A 24,708-nucleotide genomic window follows, 5' to 3' on the forward strand; every position below is an offset into this window, starting at 1 on the left:
TGAATATGTGCTGAGCCACCTGCCAACATCCATAATACCTTTTTTTCCAATAAACCAAAAGTCTCTCACAGATTAAGAATAAGAGCAACAAAACCTAAATAAATAAAGAAGTAAATAAATGGTATTTGGAAACATGATGCATCAATATTAAGATGATGTGTAGGGTAAATTTGCACCATAAATGAATACAGTGCAATGGCAATTCCCAAAGAATTATAACAGGAAAGCTATTACAAAGCTACATTCATATTGGAAGCACTCAGAGTAATCAATGGGATTATCAAAAAATAGTACACAGATTGACATAATATGACTTCTTTCTGGGTGGAGGTGGTATATACCTTTAATCCCACCACTCAGGAGGCTGAGACAGCAGGATCTCTGTGAGTTTGATGCCAGTCTAGTCTACAAAGTGAGTTCCAGGACAAGCTCCAAAGCTACAGAGAAACCCTGTCTCAGGGAAAAAATTACCATAAAGCTGATGATTCAAGAATGTGCATGATATTTGGGAAAGAATAAAGAGGATGGAGAGAAAAAGCCAAGAGCAAAGGAAGGAAAATATAGTCAGCTATTAATCAAAAGACCAAAGGAAACAGTCAGGAAACGTGTGATCCTGACCAATTTTACCCAACTACCTATGATTCTATGTGTATGGAAATTAAATAAAGTCTTCACAATTTTCACAAAATTACTTCAATGTGATCCTTAAACTGCTGTTTCTGACCTTCCAGCTACTGTTATTTCTTCCAGAGAGGCCTCATGCTCTAGAGCCCTCTCTGCAAAAAGAGATGATCTCCTGCTATGGTTATGCAGCCCCTTAGACCTCCTTGTGTTTTCAGGTAAACCCAGACACACTGAAGATCAATCCCAAAACAATATAGAATAACTTCTGTTTCCTGTCAAATGGATTTTAGTGAAAGATATAGATTCTGCTCTATCTACCTGCCCAACACCATAAAAACCTAAGAAACCTCTGTAGCACAGAAACTCCCTTTGTTCCCTGGAACTAAACATCACTGAATTACACCATTGCATCTGGTGGTAGCAGAAAGTTAGAAGCATTTTAATCCTGTATTGCTAAAAGACAATCAACATCACCATAGTTCTACCAGCTTTTAAACCATTTGAGACATTTATCAGACAAACTTGAAAGTAGACTGCAATATTCAGAACATCTAGGAACCAGATTATCAGTTTTCAAATTTTTCTTTCCACTGTACACCAAAAGCATGGCTCTGTATGTACACTGGACAATGAGATTACAAGCACAATATCCTACCATGCCAGGGCTGCGGAGTCTCCCTCTCCCCGGGAAATCCATACACGGGGAGGCTCAGAAGACAAGGGGCACTGCACAGGTCATTACATAGAGCAACAGAACCACAGCCTGGCTCATGGTCCATCCAAATCCCAGCAGAAATTACAGCTCAACAGACCTAATCTGAACACCCTACACTCACATGGCATAACTACTGGTCATTCTTACAACTCCTTACAACAAAAGTAGAAAAGAATCCTGGAAAGAACCTGCAAGCTACCTGCCACTATTATTCCTGCTTGCTAAGATGTCCAGAGTCCCTCATTGGCTAAGGCCACCCTGCTGGGCCTCAGAATATTTTCAGCTCCCCTAATGGGTGATCAGAGATCACCAGACAGCACAGTAATTCCTATTCTGCCCTTCCAGCCCAGTAGACAGGGTTCTAGACCAGAAAGTTTGTATTTTAGTAGACAGTCATCCACTTTCCTAGCACATATCCCATTCCTCATCCAAAGCACAGGGTCCTTTGAATACACCTTCTATTACACACTCAATGTGCAGTGCAGCCAACCTATCACGTCATACCTGGGAAATCCTGCAGCCAAACATGGGTCACATTTACAACCGTTGTTAAAGAAAAATAGGCCATGAATTAGAAGATAATAAGGGGTCATGGTAAAGCGTGGGGACAGGAAAGAGAATGCGGATATGATATAGTTACAATCTCAAAATAATATTTTGAAAAGTTGAAACAGGATTCATGGCCATGTGCTTCAGAAACTAGAGATTTATATTAGAGCACATCAAAGATTTCTCAAACCTTTCATCTCTGGATATATATTTAAAACCAGTAAAATAACAGTCCTGTTAGGTGGGCTACATTTTACTCAGATCTATTTTGGTTGAACTACTATAACTATAGCAATTTGGTTTTATGAGAAGGTCAGTTCTTTATTTAGATTCTTGATTGCCCTGGCCTGTGGACAACAAGAAATGGCCATCAGGACATTTATGGAGCATCTAAAATTGATTACTGAATTCCTAATTAGGTAATTAGTAAATAGCTAAACATTGCTAATCTCAACTACTGTTGAAGTAGGAGAGTTCTCAACCACTGTCCTGTCTCTCACTTTCTGCACTGTGAATATACCAGCTTCAAGATTGACCTATGTACTCAGTTCTTGCACAGATCCCTCTTCATTTATAAGCAAGCACTAAAAGACTGAGATACTGGAGGTCACTCACTAGCTGGACTATTTTTCCTTCTCACAAACCAGTCAAGACTCTGTCCTGAAGGAGTTTCAGGACTATCTACCCAGCATTGGGCAGCAGAGGCAGGATTGGGTGTTCAAAGAAATTATCAATTACACAGCAAGAGGCAACAATATTGTAAGCTCATAGTCTCCCACACCAGTATGGCACAGCCTCTCCCTCCCCCAGGGAATCCACACTCAACAAAGCTCAGAGGCCAAGGGCCACTACCCAGATCACCACACAAACTAACAGAACATGTCTGGATCATGGTCCATTGCTTTCCAAGCAGCTAATAGCTCAGCCAACCTGCTCTTCCTGGTCTGGGGACAGTGGCCCCTACATTTACCATGGCATGGCTTTGTGGTCCTCCTCACATCTCCAATCAGCAGAACAAGAGAATCCTGAAAAGAACCTGTAAGCTACCTCCTACGGTGATACTGACTGCCAAGTAGAGTCCTTCATTAGCTAGAACCACCCAGCTGGGCTTCAAGACATTAGCAGTTAGCCTACGGGGTGAACAGAGATCAAATGTCTCAGAGAGCAAAACCCCTCCAGGTTTCCTTCCACACTATGGTGAGACAAGACCCTAATTTATAGTTTAGTAAAATCTTCCATTTTCCCAGAGCAATTCCTGTTCTTCCTCCAAGGCACATGGTCCTATGTGTACATATTCTATTACACACTCAATGTCCAGTGTAGTCAACCCTTTACTTCATAGCTGGGAGGTCTTGTAACCAAACCCAGGTCACATTCAAGCAGTGATTGTTAAACAAAAAGAGGCCATGGATTAGAACACAATAAAGGGTCCATGAGAACAGTTGGAAGCTAGAGACTGATAGTAAAAATAATGTAATTACAATATCAAAAGAATACGGTTAAAAAGTTCAAACAAGCTTCATGGTTGTGTGCTCCAGAGACTAGGGATCTGTATTAGAGCACACCAAGTACAACTCACATCATTTCTCTCAGGGTATACAGTCATGTTAGGCAGGACCACATGCTTTTACCCAGTTCTTCTAGTTTGCTTGAACTACTGTAACTACAGTAATTTGGTTTAATTATGTTTTTATATAGATTCTTGAATGCAGAGTTTATGGTGTGTCACTACTCATTGCTAATGACAACTACTGCCCCAGCAGGAAATCTTTCACCCTTTTTCTTGCCAATTCCCTTTTCTGTTGTGACTATGCTTGCTTTACAGTTGGTCAGTGAACTAAATTCTTACATCGGTCCTACTCCACTTGTAAATTCACAATAAAATCTAGAGAAGTTGGAGGGTACTCATTCACTGATCTATTTCTCCTTTCCACAGACCAGTCAAAGTCCATCCTGGTTAGAGTTGCAGGACTATCTTTCTAGCACTGGGTAGCAGAGGCAGGATTAGGTGTTCAAAGCAATTCTCAATTACATAGTGTGAGGAAAGCCTGAGCTACAGGAGACACTGATATAAATCAATTGTTCTCAATCTTCCTAATGTTGTGACCATTTAAAACAGTTCCTCCTGATGCGTTGAACCCCCAACTATAAAATTATTTTCACTGCTCCTTCATAAATATATTTTTGCTACTGTTATGAATTATAATATAAAATATCCGTGCTTTCTGATGGTCTTGGTCCAGTCCTGTGACAGGATCATTTGATCCCCCAAAGGAAGCTGTGACCAACAAGGTTAAGAAACCCTGCTCTAAACTGATATAAATAAATAAACAGCACTTAAGAAAGAATGGAATGAAATTCTTAAACTAGGAAATATTGAAAATATAGCAGTAATTAATCTAAAGATAATGAAGGTTAAAAATGATACCAATAATTGATGCTTTAAAATGATAAAAGAAAATAGAACATTTATCTATACTAAATTTGAAATGGAGTAGTCCTTTCCCTGAGAGAAAGAGTGCCATTAATAAGAGACTGTATGACTTTGTTCCATGTAAAATGTTAGCCACTGAGTGTTGTGATGTGATGGTGTTACAGTCAATTGCCTGTTTCTCAAACCTTTCAGCTAACTTAACAATGTCAACTAAGATTGTACATATCTGCATAGGAGAGCTCTCTAATTGGAAACTGAATACTTAGTAGTTCAAGCTATCCTCCCTAAATTGTACACCCACCAATTCTGTCTGTCTTCATTCACATGGAAGGAATTAATACCTGCAGGGAAATTACACAGAAAGTCACTCACCAGGCCCCATCAGTCCTTCTTTAGAATGGAGACCCCTACAGTGCAGTCTGTGACCTAGCCATTATCTAGTCTGTTTCCCCCTACAGTGAACACAGAACAATGTTCCTCCTCTTCTGGTCTGAAGGGAGAAGCCATGCTCCACACACAAATCCTTTCCCTATTCTGCAATGGACAGTCCACTATGTGACTCAAACACAATTTTAGAACTGTGTGGTAATTTTAGAACTGTGTGGTGCTGCAGACATGTAATCCAAGGTTTAGAGTGTTTAGTCTAAACCTTAGGAGAACAAGGACAATGCCTTGTGGGGCTACAGACAGGGTTCAAGCACATCTCAATCAAACTAGGAGACCTTGACTCAAAAACACTTTTCAAAAAGACTGGAAATTAATCATAGAATTAATATACGTTTATGGCACAGCAGGACTTAATGTTAGTTGTGACCCTGTAATGGCTCCTTGAATAGCATTTAGAAGCCAGTTTTTTAATGGACGATGGGCATTTGTGCTGGTTGTAAATCAGGCTTGTCTCCTTTGTGATGGGAATGTAGCTGGTTAATCCTGGGGACCAAACTTTTATATTTTATCATACTAATCTCTAACAGGTTAGAATACCATTGCCTTTGGGGTATTTGGGATGCAGCTCTCCCTTACTGAAATTCTATTTTGTGACTTAATGTCTCCTAAGAACTGGTAATTCTATTACCATCAATTCTACGCTTCTACAATTTAGCAGTGGAGTGCTACTCTATACAAGAAATACTGTTACAAGCTCCACACAATTAACTCCAGATGGATCCTACACCTAAATATTAAATGTTCCAAGTGAAGAACTTCTGGAAGATACTAGAGGAAACAGAGCTATCTGTCTTTGGCAAATCTGTGTTCCACTGCGACAATACAAGCACTAAGGGAGCCCACATGTCACAGTGAAGTCAACAATAAGGGTATTTCAAAGCACAGTCCCACTCCCAAATCTCTGAGCAGACGCAGTAAGGATAGTAAATTACTCAGAGGCTGCCAGCCAGCTCAGGAATTTCAAAGATCATGCAGAATCACACAGGATCACACAGACCCTGCTGGGGCATGGAGTACCAGCAGGACCAGGCAGAAATATGATTAACTCTGCATCTGGTCACCAGCTCCCACCCAGCTTAGAGGAGGATGCACCACACTGTCTCCCATGGCTCAACTAGCCGCTCCTCTCAGTCTGAGGATAACCCCAAGCTCACCACGTCATGGTTTTCCAGCTTGTCCATGCTCCCTGCTCAGCTCCCTGCACTCACAGTAGAACACACAAAACCACTGACGCCGAATTCTCTTCAAAGTCAAGCTTGAAAGTGGCCACCACCGGAAGGATCCTGTACAACTTCTGACTGGCAGGTCACCTGGAGGGCCTGATTGGCTAGTGAGTCCTGAGTGACAAGAGCACCTCCCATAGAGTTATTCTGTGCTTAAAGACACAGCTCAGCTGGTTGGTCATGGTGGCGGAGCATGCCTTTAATCCCAGCCCTTAGGAAGCAGAGGTACGCTAATCTCCTTGAGTTCTAAACCAGCCTGCCCTTTTTCAGGACAGGCTCCAAAGGTGCAGAGAAACCCTGCCTCAAAAAACTAAAACTAAATTAAAAAAGAAAGAAAGAAAGAAAGAAAGAAAGAGGAAGGAAGAAAGAAAGAAATCTGCAAAAGCTAGAAAGAAAGAAAGAAAGAAATCTGCAAAAGCTAGAAAGAAAGAAAAAAAGAAAGAAAGAAAGAAAGAGAGAGAAAGAAAGAAAGAAATCTGCAAAAGCTAGTTCCAGGAAAGGCTCCAAAGCTACAGAGGAATCCTGTCTCGAAAAACAATAAATAAATTAATTAACTAACGAAATAAAAATTTAAAAAATAAAAATTAAAGACACAGCTCAGTGGTTCCTGGCCCTGCCTTTCATCCCAAAGACCTTTTCTAGATCAGCAGAGATCTAGAAAAGATCCATAGCACGAGACCTTGGCTCCAATAGCAGACCCTGCTATCTTCCAGCTCTCCACAGGCACTGCCCGTTCTTCTCCTTGACACAATGTGGCTAGCTAGCTTGTGTGGGCCACTGTTATATACTACGTCCCTGTCCCACAGGTGGAAGGATGCCCAGAATATTAACAGCTAAAGGGAGATTTAAAGATACAAAAGGAGATATTTGTTATGTGACACTGAGGTCAGGTGAACTGAAGATAATTTTTACCTGGTTGTCCCAGGGACTTCAGATAACCAGGAAAGAAAAGTAAGAACTAGATCACAGATTAAAAACAGATAATAAGTCTTTCTCCCACCAGAAAGCTGCATGATGCTTCCATTACTTTGGAGTTTCATTCATGAAATTCAGAACAAACAGTTGTCAAATGGATAATAATAAAGATTAGTCTCCAAGGAAAGTTGAATACTTAGAGAATAATAAGACAGGAAAAAAGTGTTTATGAGCACTAATGCCATCACATCTTCCTCAATGGGCAGGTGAAAAAACCCACAGCAGCATTATTCAAAGTTGTCTCCATGAATAGCACTGGTAGAATGAATCTCTCCACGTATATAGAAAGTAGATTTATTAGAATGTCTTACAAGCTGTGGTCCAGGTAATCCAAGAAATTTGAAGATTCTAGTAGTTGTTAAGTTCATGAGGCTGGAGATCTCAGCTGGTCTTCAGTATATACCAAAATTTCAAGGAAGATGCTCGTAAAGAAATGAGCTTGGTAGCCAGAGCTAGGGCAAGTGGACACAGAGAGAGCTTCCTTCTTCAGCAATAAAAAATACAGAAATAAGTTGTAGAAATTAAGGGTCCAGTCCAGAAGTGCAAAAATATAAAGTTGTAAGCAAAAACACATTTTAGAAAGAGAGAGAGAGAAAACAGAGAGAACAGAGAAAGAGAGGACAGAGAGAGAGAGAGAGAGAGAGAGAGAGAGAGAGAGAGAACAGAGAGAACAGAGAGAACAGAGAGAGAGAGGAAACAGAGAGAGAGAACAGAGAGAGGACAGAGAGAGAGAGAGAGAGAGAGAGAGAGAGAGAGAGAGAGAGAGAGAGCTGCCAGCCACTGTTAACCACTAACAAACATTTTCTGCCTTAAGAGCAGGCATCCTGGCAGCCACTGTGTACAGAGGTAAACTTTTAACAGTCATTTCCTGCCTCCCAGCTTTTCAGCTAGGCAAGTGCTGGCACAAAAAAAAAAAAAAAAAAAAAAAAGTTAGCTTCTAGCTATTGTCTCTATGGGACACTCTACTTGTATTCTAATTTTTAACTGTCCCCTTATGTAACTCTACTCTCTTCTGCCTTACATTCTCTCAGGTGCCGTGAAAAGTGCCTGTGCCAGCCACTAACTTTCACAAACACTCTAAGTTAGCATTCTAATGCTCTATAAACAAAAGTTGTAAAACTAACAGTGTAAAGTGACTTTAAGCCTGACCTCAAGGTTGTAAAAGCCCTTTGACACACACCTGGTGCTAGATTTTACTGTAGGAAGAGGCTCCAAACCAGCCCTCAGGGCCACAGTTTCAGAAGCCGGCCTCTGGCTGTGATCACAGGTATAGGTGACAAGCTTTGTGTGCCCCGTGGTGGTTTTTTTTCTTTTTCTGGAATAAAGCTTACTTCTGGTTTAATAGATTTTGGAGGTCTATCCCACCATTATTGTGTGACCACCAAACACAACAAATATTCCTTATACATGTAGGTGACACCAGAAAGTGTGATCCAGATTTAAGGCAGATCTTAGTCTTTGTTTGATTGGGGTTTTTTTCTTTATTCTTTTTTGGTGTTTTTGAGACAGGGTTTTTCTCTGTAGCCCTGGAATTCATTCTGTAGATAAGGCTGGTCTCAAACCTAGAAAAATCTGACTCCTTTAGCCTCCTGAGTGCTGGGGTTAGAGGTGTGCACAGCAACCAAGTATCTGAACATGGATATCACTTCAAATGATCCAGATTAAAGACAGGCCTTTAATTTTAAAACCTTTAGAAAAATCCCTCATTGGTATACCCATTGGATTTTAGTTAATTCCAGATGTAGTCAATTTGGCTTCCAAGATTAGCACCACAACAGTCAAGACAGAAGAAATAAGAAAAATTGTTACCTCCAGGAGACAGGGAAAGCATTGGAGTTATTTCCAAAACAATGCTTTTCCAAAACAAAGGAAGCATGTGGATTTTACTAAGGGAGTCTACACATTTATTTAGAGTTCTGTCTATTCCTAAGCAGGTTCAGTTAACAAATCCATTTATGAATATGATGACAATATAAAAGTGGAGATGTTTAGGGACATTCTCACTTCAAAGTCATGTAGAAACATATAAATTATAATAATGCTGGAAAGAAATGTCTCTGATATGTTTATCTTGTACCACAAGTGTTAGTATTCAGGCATCTGTACTGGTCTGCCCTTGGGGTGGTGACAAGATATGTCCTCAGCTTCAGTCACTAAGATCACCTCCTGTGCACATCAAAGGTGGGCCTTGCCCACTTCCTCTCTTTCCCTCTCCCTCTCCCTCCATTTCTACCTTTCTCCCCTTTTTTCTTTCTCTTTCTACTTCTTTGCATGTCTCTGTCTTTTCCCCCCATCTCTCTGCCTCTCTCTTCTCTTCTGCTGCTCCTTTACCTAAAGACTGGTCTCCCCAATTTTTTCACGTTCCCTTTACCCTAATAAAAAATCCCTCCTTGTGAGCTCTCTTTTTGTGACACTTTTTAAATTTACAACAACAAGGTCTTAGCTGAAAATCAGGTAAACCACACAGTGAAAGAAGATTGCTTTGGAGCCTATGTGACCTGTCAATCTTGATGTTTGATCTAAAAGATAACTGTACCAATGCCACAATTCTCACAGATACAAAAGATAGAGAACATAAATAGAAAATACTTCAAGAAAAGGTCACTTAACAGCACTGTGTACTCTGCTCTTAGATGGACGGTTATGATGAACTCTGTTAACCTCAGAATAAAGCTGCTTTCACCTCTGAGCAGGCTGCCTCAGCAGAAGACCACAACTGTTTCCATGCAAGATCAGGAGTTCATTTTAACTAGCCCTGGCTGCTGTCTCAGGACTGTGACATCACTGTAGAGAATTCTATTCTTTCCTTTTCTAACTTTAAAAAATAAATAGTTGTATGGGTGTTTTGCCAGCATACCTCTGTGCACAGTACCTACAGAGGCCAGAAGAAGGCAGGAGATTCCTGGGCCTGGCATTACAGCAAATGGTTAGCTACCATGTAGGTTCTGGGAATGAAACCTTGGGATCTGTAACAACACCCAGTGCTCTTAATTGCTGAGTCATCTCTCTAGTCCCTCTTTTTATTTAAAACTTATATCCATAATGGTGAGGGAGGTTCCTTCTGTCTATGTGTTGATTTTATTGGTTAATGAATGAAGAAAACTGGCTTGGTCTATAGCATGGGAGGAGGAAGGCAGAGTTAGGAGAAGCCATGGAGCTGCCAGAGACAGATACTGGTTGGAATCTAGCTGGTAAGCCACAGTCACGTGGTGATACACAGATTAATAGAAATGGGTTAAATTAACATGTAAGAGCTAGCCAATAAAAAGCTAGAGCTAATGAGTCAAACAGTGATTTAATTAATACAGTTTTGTGTAATTATTTTTGGTCTAAGCTAGCCGGGTGGCCAGGAACCAAGTAGCAGACTCCATACAATACCATAAAATGATAATTAAAAGATATTGCATCACTTTCCCCTTTTATCTCTTCATTCCCTCCTTTCCCAAACCCTTCCAATTTCTTCCTTGTTAAGTTTGGGTGAATAAGAATGCTGAAACACATGAATACAAACTGAAGAATCCATTTTTGTTGATTGTGCATATATGAATAATTGGCCGATCATGTTGTATTGGATAAACAGTTAGGGAGCTCATCCCTGCCTGAGACTTATTTTCCCAAGTAAAGGAGAATTTTTACCTTTTAATCAGCATCAGGTGTCTGAGCCTGACTAGGCTGCCTTAGACAGTAAAATCAAGAATAGAAAACTTAGGATAGAAAATATCTTACCAGCTAAGAGCATTGAAGATTCTGTCAGAGCATCCAGATTCTATTCCTGGTACATATAGAAGTTCACTACTATCTGTAACTCTCGTACCAGGGGCTCTGACACCATCTTCTGGCCTCCTTGGCCATGATAAGAACAGGATATGTAGACCATAAAAATTATTTTCAAGCTATTTGTGGTAGTGTATTCTTCTTACTGCCAGCAATCTGGACACCAGAGGCAGGAAGATCAGTATGAGTTTTAAAGCCCGTGCTACATAGTCTACACACACACATACACACACACATACACACATGCACACACTCAAGCACAAATATGGTCAATCATATGAGCACATGACATTTATCCCAGGTGCTGGAAGAATCTGAATATTTGACAGTGGGCCACCTGAACTGCCCATCATGAGTTGTGTGTTACTGGGCCCACCAAGTCATAAAGTAGGACATGCACAGCATGTTTCTCTGTGATTATAATGGGAGTCTGGGCAGCCGGGACAGAAACAAGTGACCTTCCTACAACAGTTAACCATAGAGGCCAGGCAGTGGTGGCACACACATTTAATCCCATCACTTGGGAGGAGGAACAGGAAGAACAGGAGTTCAAGGCTACACTGGGCTACCTGAGATTGAATCAATATAAAAGAGAAACAGAGCCAGGTGGTGGTAGCCCAAACCTTTAGTCCCAGGACTAGGAAGATGGAGACAGGAATATAATGCAGGTGGAAACAGGATCTTGGCTGCCCATTCAATCTGACGACAGGATCTGCTCTATTCAGTCTGAGATTTCATAGAGGTAAGAAGTCTCTGATAACTGGCTGCTCTGCTTCTCTGCTCTTTCAGCTTTCACCCTGAATATACGACTCTGGATTTCATTGATTAAGACTAATAAGGATTCATACTTCATACTGTTGAAGGGAAATTTGTGGAGCAATTGTCTACCGTTTTTGAGGTACTGAGTTCAGTTCCCAGCAGTGGGAAAAAAGTTCTCTTTTACTAGTAAAGCTTTTACTTTGATGAAATAATATTTTCTTTGTTTATTGTGTAGTTATTGCATTTTCTAACACTGATACTATAACTGGTTTTACTCCCTTATGAGTGATTTTAAGAAAATAATAGTCCTTATGTAAAATGTTGATTTTATAAAGTGTTACTGTGATCTGCTGGCATCTCTTTTGAAAGAATTATGAGGGAATGAAAATATTCAACTTTATTAATGAAAAGCTCTTTCACAGGCAGTCTGGGCCCTTGGCAGCATTGCTGGAGATAATACCATGTGCAGAGATTATGTCTTAGACTACAATATCTTCTCCCCTCTTCTGCTGTAGGTTTCTTTTCTTTTTTGAGTAATGTATACATAAGAAGTATTACACCTTGGGAAGCCATGTTGTGTTTTCCTTGTGTTCTTTTGATTCCATGTATTTTCTTGTTACTTTGTTAGGGTGATGTCTCTTATTGAAATTATGAAATATTGCATTAGAATTAATGTTTCTCTTCAAGAATGAATAATTTAAGAAAAGAATGAATATTTATTTTGGAGAATAAAGACATCTCTTATCAAGAGTATTATTTTCTTTATAGAGTATTAGGATCTTTTATAATTTACTGTGGGTTCATTATACTGGTAGGTTATTTTGTTTTATTTTTTTAAATATTTATTTATTTATTATGTATACAATGTTCTGTCTGTATGCCTACAGGCCAGAAGAGGGCGCCAGACCTCATTACAGGTGGTTGTAAGCCACCATGTGGTTGCTGGGAATTGAACTCAGGACCTTTGGAAGAGCAGGCAATGCTCTTAACCACTGAGCCATCTCTCCAGCCCTGATAGGTTATTTTAAAGGCAAACTGCTTGAACATGACTCAGAATGCAGTATGACCTTTATCTAATCTCTGTAAATGGAAGAGTCTCCCTCCAAAATTTGCTAAGGTAAACAATTGTTTGCTTATTGGAAATCATTAGGAAACAAAATGCTCTTAAAGTAATATAGTAACCAATATTAATGTTTATAGAAAGACAATTTTTGTTTAAAATTTTTAGAGTGTTAGAAAATGTGTTTGGGGGCTGAAGAGATGGCTTAGTATTTAAGAGCACTGCCTGCTCTTGCAGAGGTCCTGAGTTCAATTACCGACAACCACATGGTAGTTTATACCATCTGTAATGAGATGTGGCACCCTCTTCTGGTCTGCAGGCATACATGCAGACAGAACACTGTATATATAACAAATAAATAAATAAAATCTTTTTAAAAAAAGAAATTGTATTTTTCTGTAGAGACAATGCTTTTGGTAGTTTTTGTTTTAATATAGGGTAATTTCTAACTGCCGGTATGAAGCTCTAGATCACTCTTAGAACCATAGCAGTTTTTGTTGATAACAGAGTTCTGTAACAGAATTTCTCGCTGTAGTATCTTTGAAAGTTCCTTTACTTCCTTTACTTTCTGTGTGTACTGTAACAAAGAATTCTAATTTAAGGATTAATACATAGCATTTTTCTTCCTGAAATCATTTTCATTGGGTTCTGACTACCTCAGCTCAGAAAACTGATTAAGTACTGGCCACATTGCCAGAGATCAAAATGTCCTTCAAACGCTTGAAGTGTAAACCACTCTGTAACTCACCGAGTGTCTGCCTGATAGGCTTCTTTAGAGTCTTAATCTTATTTCAGTTTGTTTCTGTTTAGTTTCTAATCATCTCTTCTTTTCTAGGTTTCCTCCCTGTCTGAATGTCCTTCCGCGCCTGCTGTTTGTCAGTGACACTGACGTGTTGGCCAATGCCTGCTGGGCCCTCTCATACTTGTCAGACAGTCAACGATGCAGGAGTATGTGGAGACTTGTGGAGCTTCTGATATAAGATGATCTTCAAGAAAGTATGTCTGTGATAAACCACGCCAAAAACAGCTTAGAGGAGAAAGAGGTTTATTTGACTCTCACTTCCAGGTCAAAGTCTATCACTGAGGGAATCGAGGGAAGGAGCAGAAGTAGAAACATCATCTACTAATGGACAACTAGGTTTATTCAAGTTTTTTGATATAATGAATAAAACAATGATAGACTTGGGACTACAAAAATCTCTATGATAGGGTATGGAGTTCTTTGGGTATATGTGCAGGAGCACAATAGAGGTATCATATGGTTGTGTACCTGGCTATTTTCATTACTACAAATAGATAGTGTAATTTGAGGTCTGATGCTGTAATACTGCCAGGAAGGTTCTTGCTCCTTAGGATTGCTTTGGTTACTTGTGGTCTTTTTTTCTTTTTCTTTTTTTTTTTTTTATGAATTCTTGTGTGTGTGTTTTTCTGAAGCTGTGAAACATAAAATGGAAAATTTGTTAGGTATTACATTAATTCTATAAGTTAATTTTAGTAGTATAGCCATTTCCACCACATTCTGTAAATCTAGTAGCATGGCATATGTTTCTATTGTCTAGTATCTTCTGGATTTTCCTTTTTTATTACCTTAAAGTTTTCCTTGTAGAGGTCTTTCACTTCTTTGCCTAAATCAATTCTCAGACACTTAATTTTGAGAGGTTATTTTGAATGGAATATTTTTCATGATTCCTCTAAGAATAGAATGTTGGTATAAATGAATGCCTGTTAGAGTTACACAGTAAGACCCTGTCTCAAAACAACAAAATTAAGACAAAAGAACAAAACCAAATCATAATCATATCTACAAATGGGATAATTTGATTTTTTTTCCTTTCTCATAATTACCCCTTTTAAGTCTTTCTCTTGTTTTAACTAAAACTAAATGCCTACATAAAGAAGCTGGAAATATCCCACACTAGTGAATTAACCGAACATTTGAAAACTTTTCAACAAAAAGAAGCAAATTCACCCAAGAGAACTATATGGCAGGAAATAATCTAATTGAGAGCTGAAATCAACCAAATAGAAACAAAGAAAACAATATGAAGACTCAATGAGACAAAGAGTTGGTTCTTTGAGAAAATCAACAAAATAGACAAACTTTTATCCAAAATAACCAAAAGGCAGAGAGCGAATATCCAAATTAACAAAATCAGAAATGAAAGGGGGGACATAACAACAGACATGGAGAAAATACAGAGAATCATCAGGTCATATTTTGAAAACCTGTACTCCAATAAATTGGAAAAATTAAAGGAAATGGACAACTTTCTGGATAAATATTACTTACCAAAATTAAATCAAGACCAGATAAGCAAATTAAACTGACATATAACTGCTGAAGAAATAGAAATAGTCATCAAAAGTCTCTCAACCAAAAAAAAAAGCCCAGGACCAGATGGTTTTAGCTCAGAATTCAACAAGATTTTCCAAGAAGAACTAATACCAATACTCCTCAAATTATTCCACAAAATAGAAACAGAACGAACATTGCCAAATACTTTTTATGAGGCTACAATTATCCTGATATCCACCACAGAAAGAAATTACTAAGAAAGAGAATTACAGACAAATCTCACTCATGAACATTGATGCAAAAATACTCAATAAAATACTGGCAAATCGAAACCAAGAATACATCAGATCCATCATCCATCACGATCAAGACAGCTTCTTCCCAGAGATCTGTCAATATAATCCACCATATAAACAAGCTGACAAATAAAAACCATATTATCATCTCATTAGATACCAAAAAAGCTTTCAACAAGAAACAACATCCCTTCATAATAAATGTCTTGGAGAGAACAGAGATACAAGGAGCATACCTAACCATAATATAAGCAATATACAGCAAGCCAACAGGCAAACTCAAACTAAATGAAGTGAAACTCACAGCTAACCCACTGAAACTAAGAACAAGACAAGGTTGTCCATAACCTTCTCCATATCTATGATATATAGTTCTTGAGGTCTTAGCTAGAGCAATAAGACACCAAAAGGAGATCAAGGGGATACAAATCAGAAAAGAAGTCAAACTCTCATTATTGGCTGATGATATGACAGTTTACATAAGCAACCCAAAAAATTCTACCATGGAACTTCTACAAATCATAAACATTTTCAGTAATGTAGCAGGATACAAGATAAACTCAAAAACATTAGTAGCCCTCTGATGGAGAAAGGTCATTGGTTAAATAAACTGCCTTGGCCCTGATAGGTTAAAATTTAGATAGGCAGAGTAAACAGAACAGAATGCTGGGAGGAAGAGGAAGTGAGCTCAGACACCATGCTCCCCTCTCCAGGGCAGATGTGATGAAACTCCAACCTAGGATGGACATAGGCTAGAATCTTCCCGGTAAGCGCATCTTGGGGTGCTACACACATTATTAGAAATGGACTGGTCCAGGTGTGAGAATTGGCCGGTGGGGGCTAGAGATAATGGGCCAGGCAGTGTTTAAAAGAATATGATTTGTGTGTTGTTGTTTCGGGGCATAAGCTAGCCAGGCAGCCAGGAGTCAGGCTATGAAAAGAGGCCCGCAGCTCTTACTACAGCCTTCCTGTACAGAGATGATAAATGGGGTTAAAAAAAAAGGAGAGAAAAATTACCCTTCACAAGAGCCACAAATAGCATAAAATAGCTCAGAATAACTCTAACCAAACAAGTGGAAGACTTGTATGGCAAGAACTTTAAATCTTTGAAGAAAGAAATTGAATAAGACATCAGAAGATACAACAATCTCCCTTGCTCTTTGGTCAGTAGAATTAACATAGTAAAATGGCAATCTTACCAAAAGCAATCTACAGATTCAATGCAATGCCTATCAAAATTTCAGCAAATTCTTCACAGACCTTGAAAGAATAGTACTTATCTTCACTAGGAAAAGCAAAAAACCCGGGATAGCCAAAACAATCTTGTATGATAAAAGAGCTTCTGGAGGCATCATAATCCCTGACTTCAAACTCTACTACAGAGCTACAGTACTGAAAACAGTCTGGTACTGATACAAAAATAGACAGGAGGACCAATGGAACCAAATCAAAGACCCGGATATTAATCCACACACCTTTGAACACCTGATTTTTGACAAAGAAGCAAAAGATATCAAATGGGGAAATAGAAAGCATATTTAACAAAGGATGCTGGCATAACTGGATATCAACATGTAGAAGAATGAAAATAGACCTTTATCTATCACCGTGCACAACACTCTGGTCCAAATGGATGAAAGATCTCAACATAAATCCAGCCACACTGAACCTTATAGAAAAGAAAGTGGGAAGTGAACTTGAACGCATTGGCACAAGAGGCCACTTTCTAAATAGAACCCCTGCAGCACAGACACTGAGAGAAACAATTAATAAATGGGACCTCCTAAAACTGAAAAGTTTCTATAAAGCAAAGGACACGGTCAACAAGACAAAACAACAGGTTACAGAATGGGAAAAGATCTTCACTAACCCCACATCAGACAGAGGTCTTATCTCCAAAATATACAAAGCACTCAAGAAATTGCTCATCAAATAATCCAATAAAAAATGGAGTAGATACCTAAATAGAGAACTCTCAACAGAGGAATCTAAAATGGCTGAAAGACACTTAAGGAAATGTTCAACACCCTTAGTCATCAGAGAAATGCAAATCAAAACAACTCTGAGATTCCATTTTCACCTGTAAGAATGGCCAAGGTCAAAAATATGGATGACAACTAATGCTGGAGAGGTTTTGGGGTAAAGAGAGCACTCCTGCATTGACTGTGGGAATGCAAGCTGGCACAGCCCCTTTGGATGTCAGTGTGGTGATTTCTCAGAAAATTAGGAAACACCATTCCTCAAGACCCAGTAATACCACTTTGGGGTATATATCCAAAGGATGCTCAATCATGCCACAAAGACTTGTGCTCAACTGTGTTCAGAGCAGCATTGTTTGTCATAGCCAGAACCTGGAAACAACCTAAATGCCCCTCGACCGAAGAATGGATAAGGAAGATGTGGTACATTTACACAATGGAGTACTACACAGAAGAAAAAGATAATGACATCTTGATCTTGCAGGCAAATGGTTGGAGCTAGAAAACATTATTTTGAGTGAGGTAACTCAGATACAGAAAGACAATTATCACATGTACTCACTCATAAGTAGTTTTTAGACATAAAGCAAAGAAAGCCAGCACACAAATCACAGTGCCATAGAAGCCAGACAATAATGAGGACCCTAAGAGAGACATACATAGATCTAATTTACATGGGAAGTAGAAAAAGACAAGACCTTCTGAGTAAATTGGGCGCATGGGGACAATGTGGGATGGTTGAAGGGGAGCAGAGAGACAGGGTGGGGAGCAGAGAAAAATGTAGGACTCAATAAAAATTAAAAAAGGAAAACATTAATGATCCAGCAGAAGCTGTGGTCTCTGTAGGCTTCATTGGTGACGAAAACCTTGTTCTGTGGCATGTGCTATATTGGCTTTTATAAGACAGGATCTCACCTTTTAGTGCTGGTTCTTCTAGAACTCAGAGAAATCTGCCTAGCTCTGTCTCCCAAGTGCCACCACATCCAACAGTGACTTTTGACTGGATTAAAGCCAACCTCTGGGAGGACGCCCACAGCACAGTTCTCTACAGCTGCCATATTGACCTGATGTAATGTCTAACTGCAGCTGCCAGTGCTCAGGGAAAGGAGAGAAAGGAGCTGTTTCTTGGATCTAGAGCAGTGATTCTCAACCTTCCTAATGCAGAGACTCTTCAATACAGTTTCTCATGTTGTGGTGATTCCTCCCACCATAAAATTATTTTCATTGATGTTTCATAACTGTAATTTTGCTATGTTATGAATTGTACTGTAAATATCTGACTGCATGTTATCTTATAATCTACCCCCGTGGGGGTAGCAAATCCCAGGTTGAAACCTGTTGGTCTAGTGTCTCCAAATAGGTAAATGTCGAAAGTGACCTTGGTGATGTTTGAAGACCAGATGAATGTGTGTTGCCCTGTACTGGGCTGGACACTTATGATCAAAGTTATATATTTTCTGTTATGTATTTTGTGTGTGTGTGGTCACGAGGGTCTGTTAATTCAGGTGTGTGTATATGTGTCTCTCTGTGTATATGTATGTGTGCAAATGCTGACATTTCTTCATATGCATGCAGAGGCTAGAGTGCAAATTGAGGAGCCATTCCCTTATTTTTTGAGACAGGTTTGCTAAGTAAACTGGGCTGGCTAACCACTCTGAGCCGCAGGGACATAACTGTCTCAGCCTCCTTTTACTGGGACACAATTCACTCAGCTCTGTTTGATCTGGCTGCATCTGCCTCTAAGGCTAATATTAAAGGCCATGCCCAGTTCACCAGGCTCTCCATATGGATACTAGGGATCAAGCTCAGAATACAAGTACCCAATAGCAAACACAATATGGACTGAGACATGCTTGTTCCATACACTTATGACTAAAACAACTCTATTTCAATGGTTTAATTATCTGTGAACAATGTAAATCTAAGGACACTCAGCCAGGACAGGTGGAAAGCATACATTGAGCTTGCTCTCCTAGGGTCTCAGCCTTCAGCATTTGTTCCCTTCTCTGTGTGAACTTCGTTCCCCATTCCTCCTCCTCCAGAGAGGATATGCTCACTCCTCATCTCTTTCCAGCAGTCAGCCACCATGCATAGCCCCTCCATTGTCACCTCCGCAGTCACCACAGCTGGACTACAGGACCAGAGGAATCCTTCACATGTGAACCCGAGAACCACAGTGGCCGCAGCTGTGTTCATAACACCAGTCTCTGTGCTGATAATCTTCCTCTGGTGGAAACAAAGGTAAATGGCCCAGGAGAGGGCCTCACCTAAGCTATCCCTCTGAGTTTTCAGTTGTGGGACATGGAGATGGGTAAATGTATTAGTCAGGGTTCTCTAGAGTCACATACATATACATGCTGCATGAAAATAAATTTTTGAAAAGTAGAAAAATACTGAAATATGTAAGGATATTTGTATAATGGTAAATGTTATACAATGACTCCTTACAATACAAAACAGTCTCAAAGTTCAATGCAATCCTATACAAATCCCGAATGCTTTTTTTGTAAAGATAAATAGTTTGACTTCTAAAATCAAAAGGATTATAAGAAACAAATATGGGGACACAGTAGGTGACACCCTAATACCAACATTGGGAAGTGCTCAGGGGGAACTAAGAGTACAAGGTCAACTGAAGTTACATGGAAAATTGAAGATCACCCTGGCTTCCACAAGACCTTGGACACACATAAAACAAAAGCAAAGTGTGGACTGGATTAGAAACAGACTTAAATCCATGGTAAGCAGAAGAGTACAGCATAGGAGCAGATCCTGCAGGCCCTGGTTTTCAGAAGGGCTCAGCCCTTCAATAGGTAAGAACAGCTGAGGCCTGGAGAGCAACAGACTGGGAGGCAGCAGAAGTCTGACTGGAATTCTAAACCTTAGATTGAATCTGCAGGGTTCAACAGCTTGTACTCACAGGGAAAGTGAGAGAGCCCGTTTCCAGGGGGACAATAGAGGCATTGTGAGTGCAAAGCATGGAGAGCAGGGGAGGGACATGAGTTCAACGCAGCAGAAGGAAGTAAAGGAAGAAGGGCATGGATGAGGGACCATGAAGCTGGGGAGTGTTCCTCTGATGGGTTGTGTTTTGGAGAAGGACAGCTGAGAACTAGCCTCAGATCCTGGTGACTCGCAGACCTGTGCCTGAATGTCTGCTGCAGAGCTGCCCTGGGCCCCTAATGTTTCTGAACACAGAGAACAGCTGAGAGGCAGATAGAAGATCAGCATGACTGCTGCACTGACAATGTTTCTTCTCCTACAGGCCAACAGAATGAAGCCAAAACCCCAGCTAGGTCAGCGACTGTCATCCCATGGAGCAGGCAAGGAGAAGTTTGTTATAAGAGGCATGCAAAGGAGCTAAAGAGACAGTTGAGTTAGAAAGCCCTTGTACATGGGCAGGAGGACTTGAGTTTAATTGGGAGCACACACATTATAAATTTGTAGTCCCAGTTCTGGACAAATAAATGACATTCAGAGTCGTGGTGATGTCTGTCCAGCTAGAATAGCATTATTGCTGAGTTCCAGGCCAATAAGAGACCATGTCTTAAAAAATAATGTAGATTCTTCAAGGGCATAAATCATGGATATGGTATTTTCCAAGTTCATTTTGAATAAAGCATTTGAAAATAACATATTAAGGGATAAAAGAAGAGTGGGGAGCAGAGGGATAGCTCCGTGGGAAAAGGTGTCTGCAGCCAAGCCCAATGATGTGAGTTCATTTTGGGGACCCAAATTGTGGAAGTAGAAAACAGACTATGGAAAACAGTCCTCTCCTTCTTAAGCACAGCACTGTCTGTGAGTCCCCAGCTAACAGAACTCCATGAGCCAAAATCTCTCACCAGGGTAGTGAGTTTCCATCAAAATGGGGCTTGCTGACTACACATCAGGCATCTCACCAGCTTCCTTGTTTCCTGCCTCAGGATCAGAGAGCTGGGCTGCAGGCCTGTGCTGTGAGACACACATCCTTGGACAGGTACAAGGGGAGAACCCCCACATCTGCCATGTGAACTTTGATTTCCCCTCCTCAGAACCCAGGTCAATCTGTCTGTGTCTGGTCCCGAGATCCCAACTCTGCTGTTTCCTCTCCGTCCGTGGAGTTAATAACACTTTTTAACAAATGTCTTCCTCCCAACAATGCATCTCATGTCTCTCTTAGTACCCCACATGAAATCTTAGAGAATATCAGACTGTGTCCAGAAGCAGGGACACTGAGAGTGGCAGGGACCATGGACCACAGTGAGAACCACTGCCTGAAAATTCTGGTTCCTCCCTTACTCCACAGACAGCGTCATCTCAGCTACAGGCCCCAAGTCCTCCATGCTCCTCATCAGGTGACAGACCCTGGCTTGCTTGAGTTCATATTCAGCTTCCTTTCCTCACAGGCCCATCTACAAACACTCTCTTTCCTTATTTCCTGCCAAGATGATATTCTGACATCTGGGGTCTCCTCTAGGACAAGACTTCCTTCCCAAGTCCAGTTTGTCTTAACATTTAATAGTCAGTTTCTACCAAAGGGCCCACTGGGACATAAGGACAGCATCCATACTGACCAATAAGGACAGCCAGAGGTGGTGCATGGGCATGTGGCAGTGTGGCTGTAGTTGGCCCCCATGTGCCCGTAGGGAGTGGCACTCTTAGGAGACATAGCTTTGTTGGAATAGGTGAGGCCTTGTTGGAGGAAGTGAGTCATCATGGGGGTTGTTTTTAGGTCTCTTATGCTCAGGCTACACTTATGGTAGATGAAGTTCACTTCCTGATGCCTGTGGATCCAGATGGATGACACTCAGCTCCTGCTCTGGCTCCATGTCTGCCTCAATGCAACCATGTCCCACCATGGACTAAATCTATGAAACTGTAAGCAACCCCAAATTAATTATTTCCTTTTTAAGAGTTGCCATGCTCATGGTCTCTCTTGGCAGCAATAGAAACCCTAAGACAGACATGCAGGATTCAGATTCAACAATCACAGTCCTGCATAGTTGGAGCTTTTATTCCCTCAATGACAAGCCTCTAATTTATATCAATTTGGATTCTTTGCTGAGTCAGTGGAAAATTGTCCCCTCCTGATCAGACTAGCTGAAGATAGGAGAGATGGAGAAGTCACCAAGGCTTCTCCTGACTAAAGTAGAGTCTTCTGGGGCAGCTGCAAGATGTCTGCTGTGGTGTAACTAGATCCAACCCTCTGAGGCTGAACTTAGCATCAGCTGTGGTCACAGTAACCTTGGTAGCTGGGGTAGTGACTCCTCTGAGCACCCATGAAGTGTTCATACAAGCAGACTGCCATGATGACTGTCTGTCCAGTCATCTGAAGAAAGGTCCATTCACCATCTCCTCCATCTAGGTAGCTGGGAACAGAGAAGAGGCCTCATGGATGGTACTCCAACAGTCATGTGACTTGTCATACAAGTTTCCATTATTCAAAAGGGAGGAACAACAAAGGGGCTTATAACAAAGCATTGAACAAAACCAACATTCTCAACAACATTTAGGTCAAATTCCCTCAAAATGAAGGGAACATGGCTGTTTGAATGGGAGCAGACATGGGGTCTAGCCGGGCTGCCACTCTCTAGGATTTGTGTTCCCCAGCCAGGATTCCGGGCATGGGGCCACAAGCCTGTAATCCCAAGGACTGACAGGTAGAGATAGCAAGATTATGAATTGGAAGCTATCATTGGTACCTGTAGAGTATGAAGCCAACCTGGGCTCCATGAGACTCTGTCTTGAGACCAACAAACCAAAGCTAACCAAAACTCCAAACAGTAGAGAGGTCATGGAGGCAGGTCATCCACTAGTTCACTTAGAGAACTTGAAGATGTAACCAGTTTTTCTTTAGATCACTGAAACAAATTTTGTGACTACTAATAGTTTCATTTAAGCAGTATATAAAGTTGAAGAGGAGATGGAGAGTTTCTCAGTTTCTGTGACCTCAAACTCAAACATATGATTTCCTTCCTCTGCCTTGGCTACCTGCAGAATCTGGGGGATTTCATATCACAGGAGTAGGTGACAGCCCTCGTTACCCTGCCACTCACTGGACTTTAGGACATAGTAGAGAGTCTCTTCTGGTGGCTTTCCTCTACAGGGATGGAGAAAGGTGCTCCTGCTGAGATTGAGCAGCAGATGACAGAGATGAAGATGATTGTGTCATCCTAAGGGAGAGAGAAGGGTTCAGATGGGTCCAGGGCAACTATACTATTGTGAAGTTCTAATTGCAGCCTAAGTATCCAGTCTACACCACCAGCCTCCATCCTTTCTCCCACCCTAGCATCTCCTCACCTCTCTTCAGGACCCACTCTAGGCAGCTACTCTGGATTCCTTCTGGGCTGTCTTAGTTGTCACTGGGGAAAAGAATTGAAGGAGTGGGAGAGTAGGTGGTGGGACAGATTAGTGGACAGATGGGCAGTTTGCATCTATGAGTTATCTGCTGGGTTAGGGCCCATCTGCCCTTCACTGTGTGTTATTTGAGGGAAGTTTTTGGAGTTGGATGGGTCAGAGAGAAATAGGAAGGGTTGTGCCTGTTCTCTGCCACCATTGTCATGGGAAAACACAGCTGGGTATAAAATCAGAGTCTGGATGTTGGGGATACCATCAGGAACTGAAGTCTGAAGAGTCACAGAGACTGGCCTCGGGAGGCCATGCTTACTCAGGATGAGGACTGGGTAAACATGTGGTGGCACATCAGCTATGGATGTCTCCTTGCATATGTCTGTGTCTGTATTCAGGAGCATATGTGTTCAAGCGTGTGCACACCAATGTGGAGGTCAGTGGACAACCTTAGGTGTTACTACTCAGGACACATTCCTCTTGGATTTTTTTGTTTGTTTGGTTTATTTTTTTTTAAGACAGATCTGTATAGCCATTGCTGGCCTGGAGCTGGATATATAGACTAGGCTAGCCTTTAACTCACTAAGATCTACTCATGTTTGCCTCTGACTCTGCCTCTGCCTCTGCCTCCCCAAAGGAATGAAAGGCATGCACAACCATGCCTAGCTCACTTTGTTTTAACTTTTAAAATTATGCTTATTTATTCTGTGGGTTCAGGGCACACTTGTGGTATAGCCTGAGCAACAGCCAGGTTCTAACACTGCAGTCTGATACTTCCCATTTTTACATGTATGTAAAAGCCCCATCTGTGCACACTACAGCCCCAGGATGCTCTTCCAAAAAAAGTACCCCTCCCCTGTGAAAGCATCATGGCTGCATGGCCTGTTCATTGCTACTAGAGGAGACTGGGTTCTAACTGCAAGAGTCTGATTATAGCATCCTGGACAGAAATCACATCCCATAGCAGTGTCCCTATGGGGATCCAGTTGAGTCCAGGTCTTGAAATTGAACAGAACCCATGACTTGGGACTGAGGGGCCAGCAGGTGGCAGCAGTGAGGCTGAACACAAGGCAAAGCTGGGTTCCTGAAGAACCAACCAGAGCCTGCTGTATAAAAATGCTGGAGACCAACAACTGACATAATACAGGGTCATGGGGGGGGCAGCCCCTTCTTGAGAAACTTAGTCAACAAGTAACCTTTCCTAAAGATCCTAGACTGTAAAGCAAGGCCAGGTGAAACCCAGAGGTGAATAC

The 24,708-nt window shown here is 40.9% G+C and overlaps 1 protein-coding gene across 1 annotated transcript in view; it reads right to left on the bottom strand.

Annotated features, from left to right (window-relative positions):
* Window positions 1-6,011, bottom strand: part of LOC142850693 (uncharacterized) — a 40,709-nt gene extending 34,698 nt beyond the window's left edge. Inside the window, 1 exon segment of the mRNA XM_075974612.1 lies at window positions 5,924-6,011. Coding sequence (XP_075830727.1) covers window positions 5,924-5,950 — 27 coding nt within the window. The 5' untranslated portion in view covers window positions 5,951-6,011.
* Between the last annotated feature and the right edge of the window lie 18,697 nt (window positions 6,012-24,708).

The sequence above is a fragment of the Microtus pennsylvanicus genome, chromosome 5 (assembly GCF_037038515.1).
Source record: "Microtus pennsylvanicus isolate mMicPen1 chromosome 5, mMicPen1.hap1, whole genome shotgun sequence".
Taxonomy (NCBI): Eukaryota; Metazoa; Chordata; class Mammalia; order Rodentia; family Cricetidae; genus Microtus; species Microtus pennsylvanicus.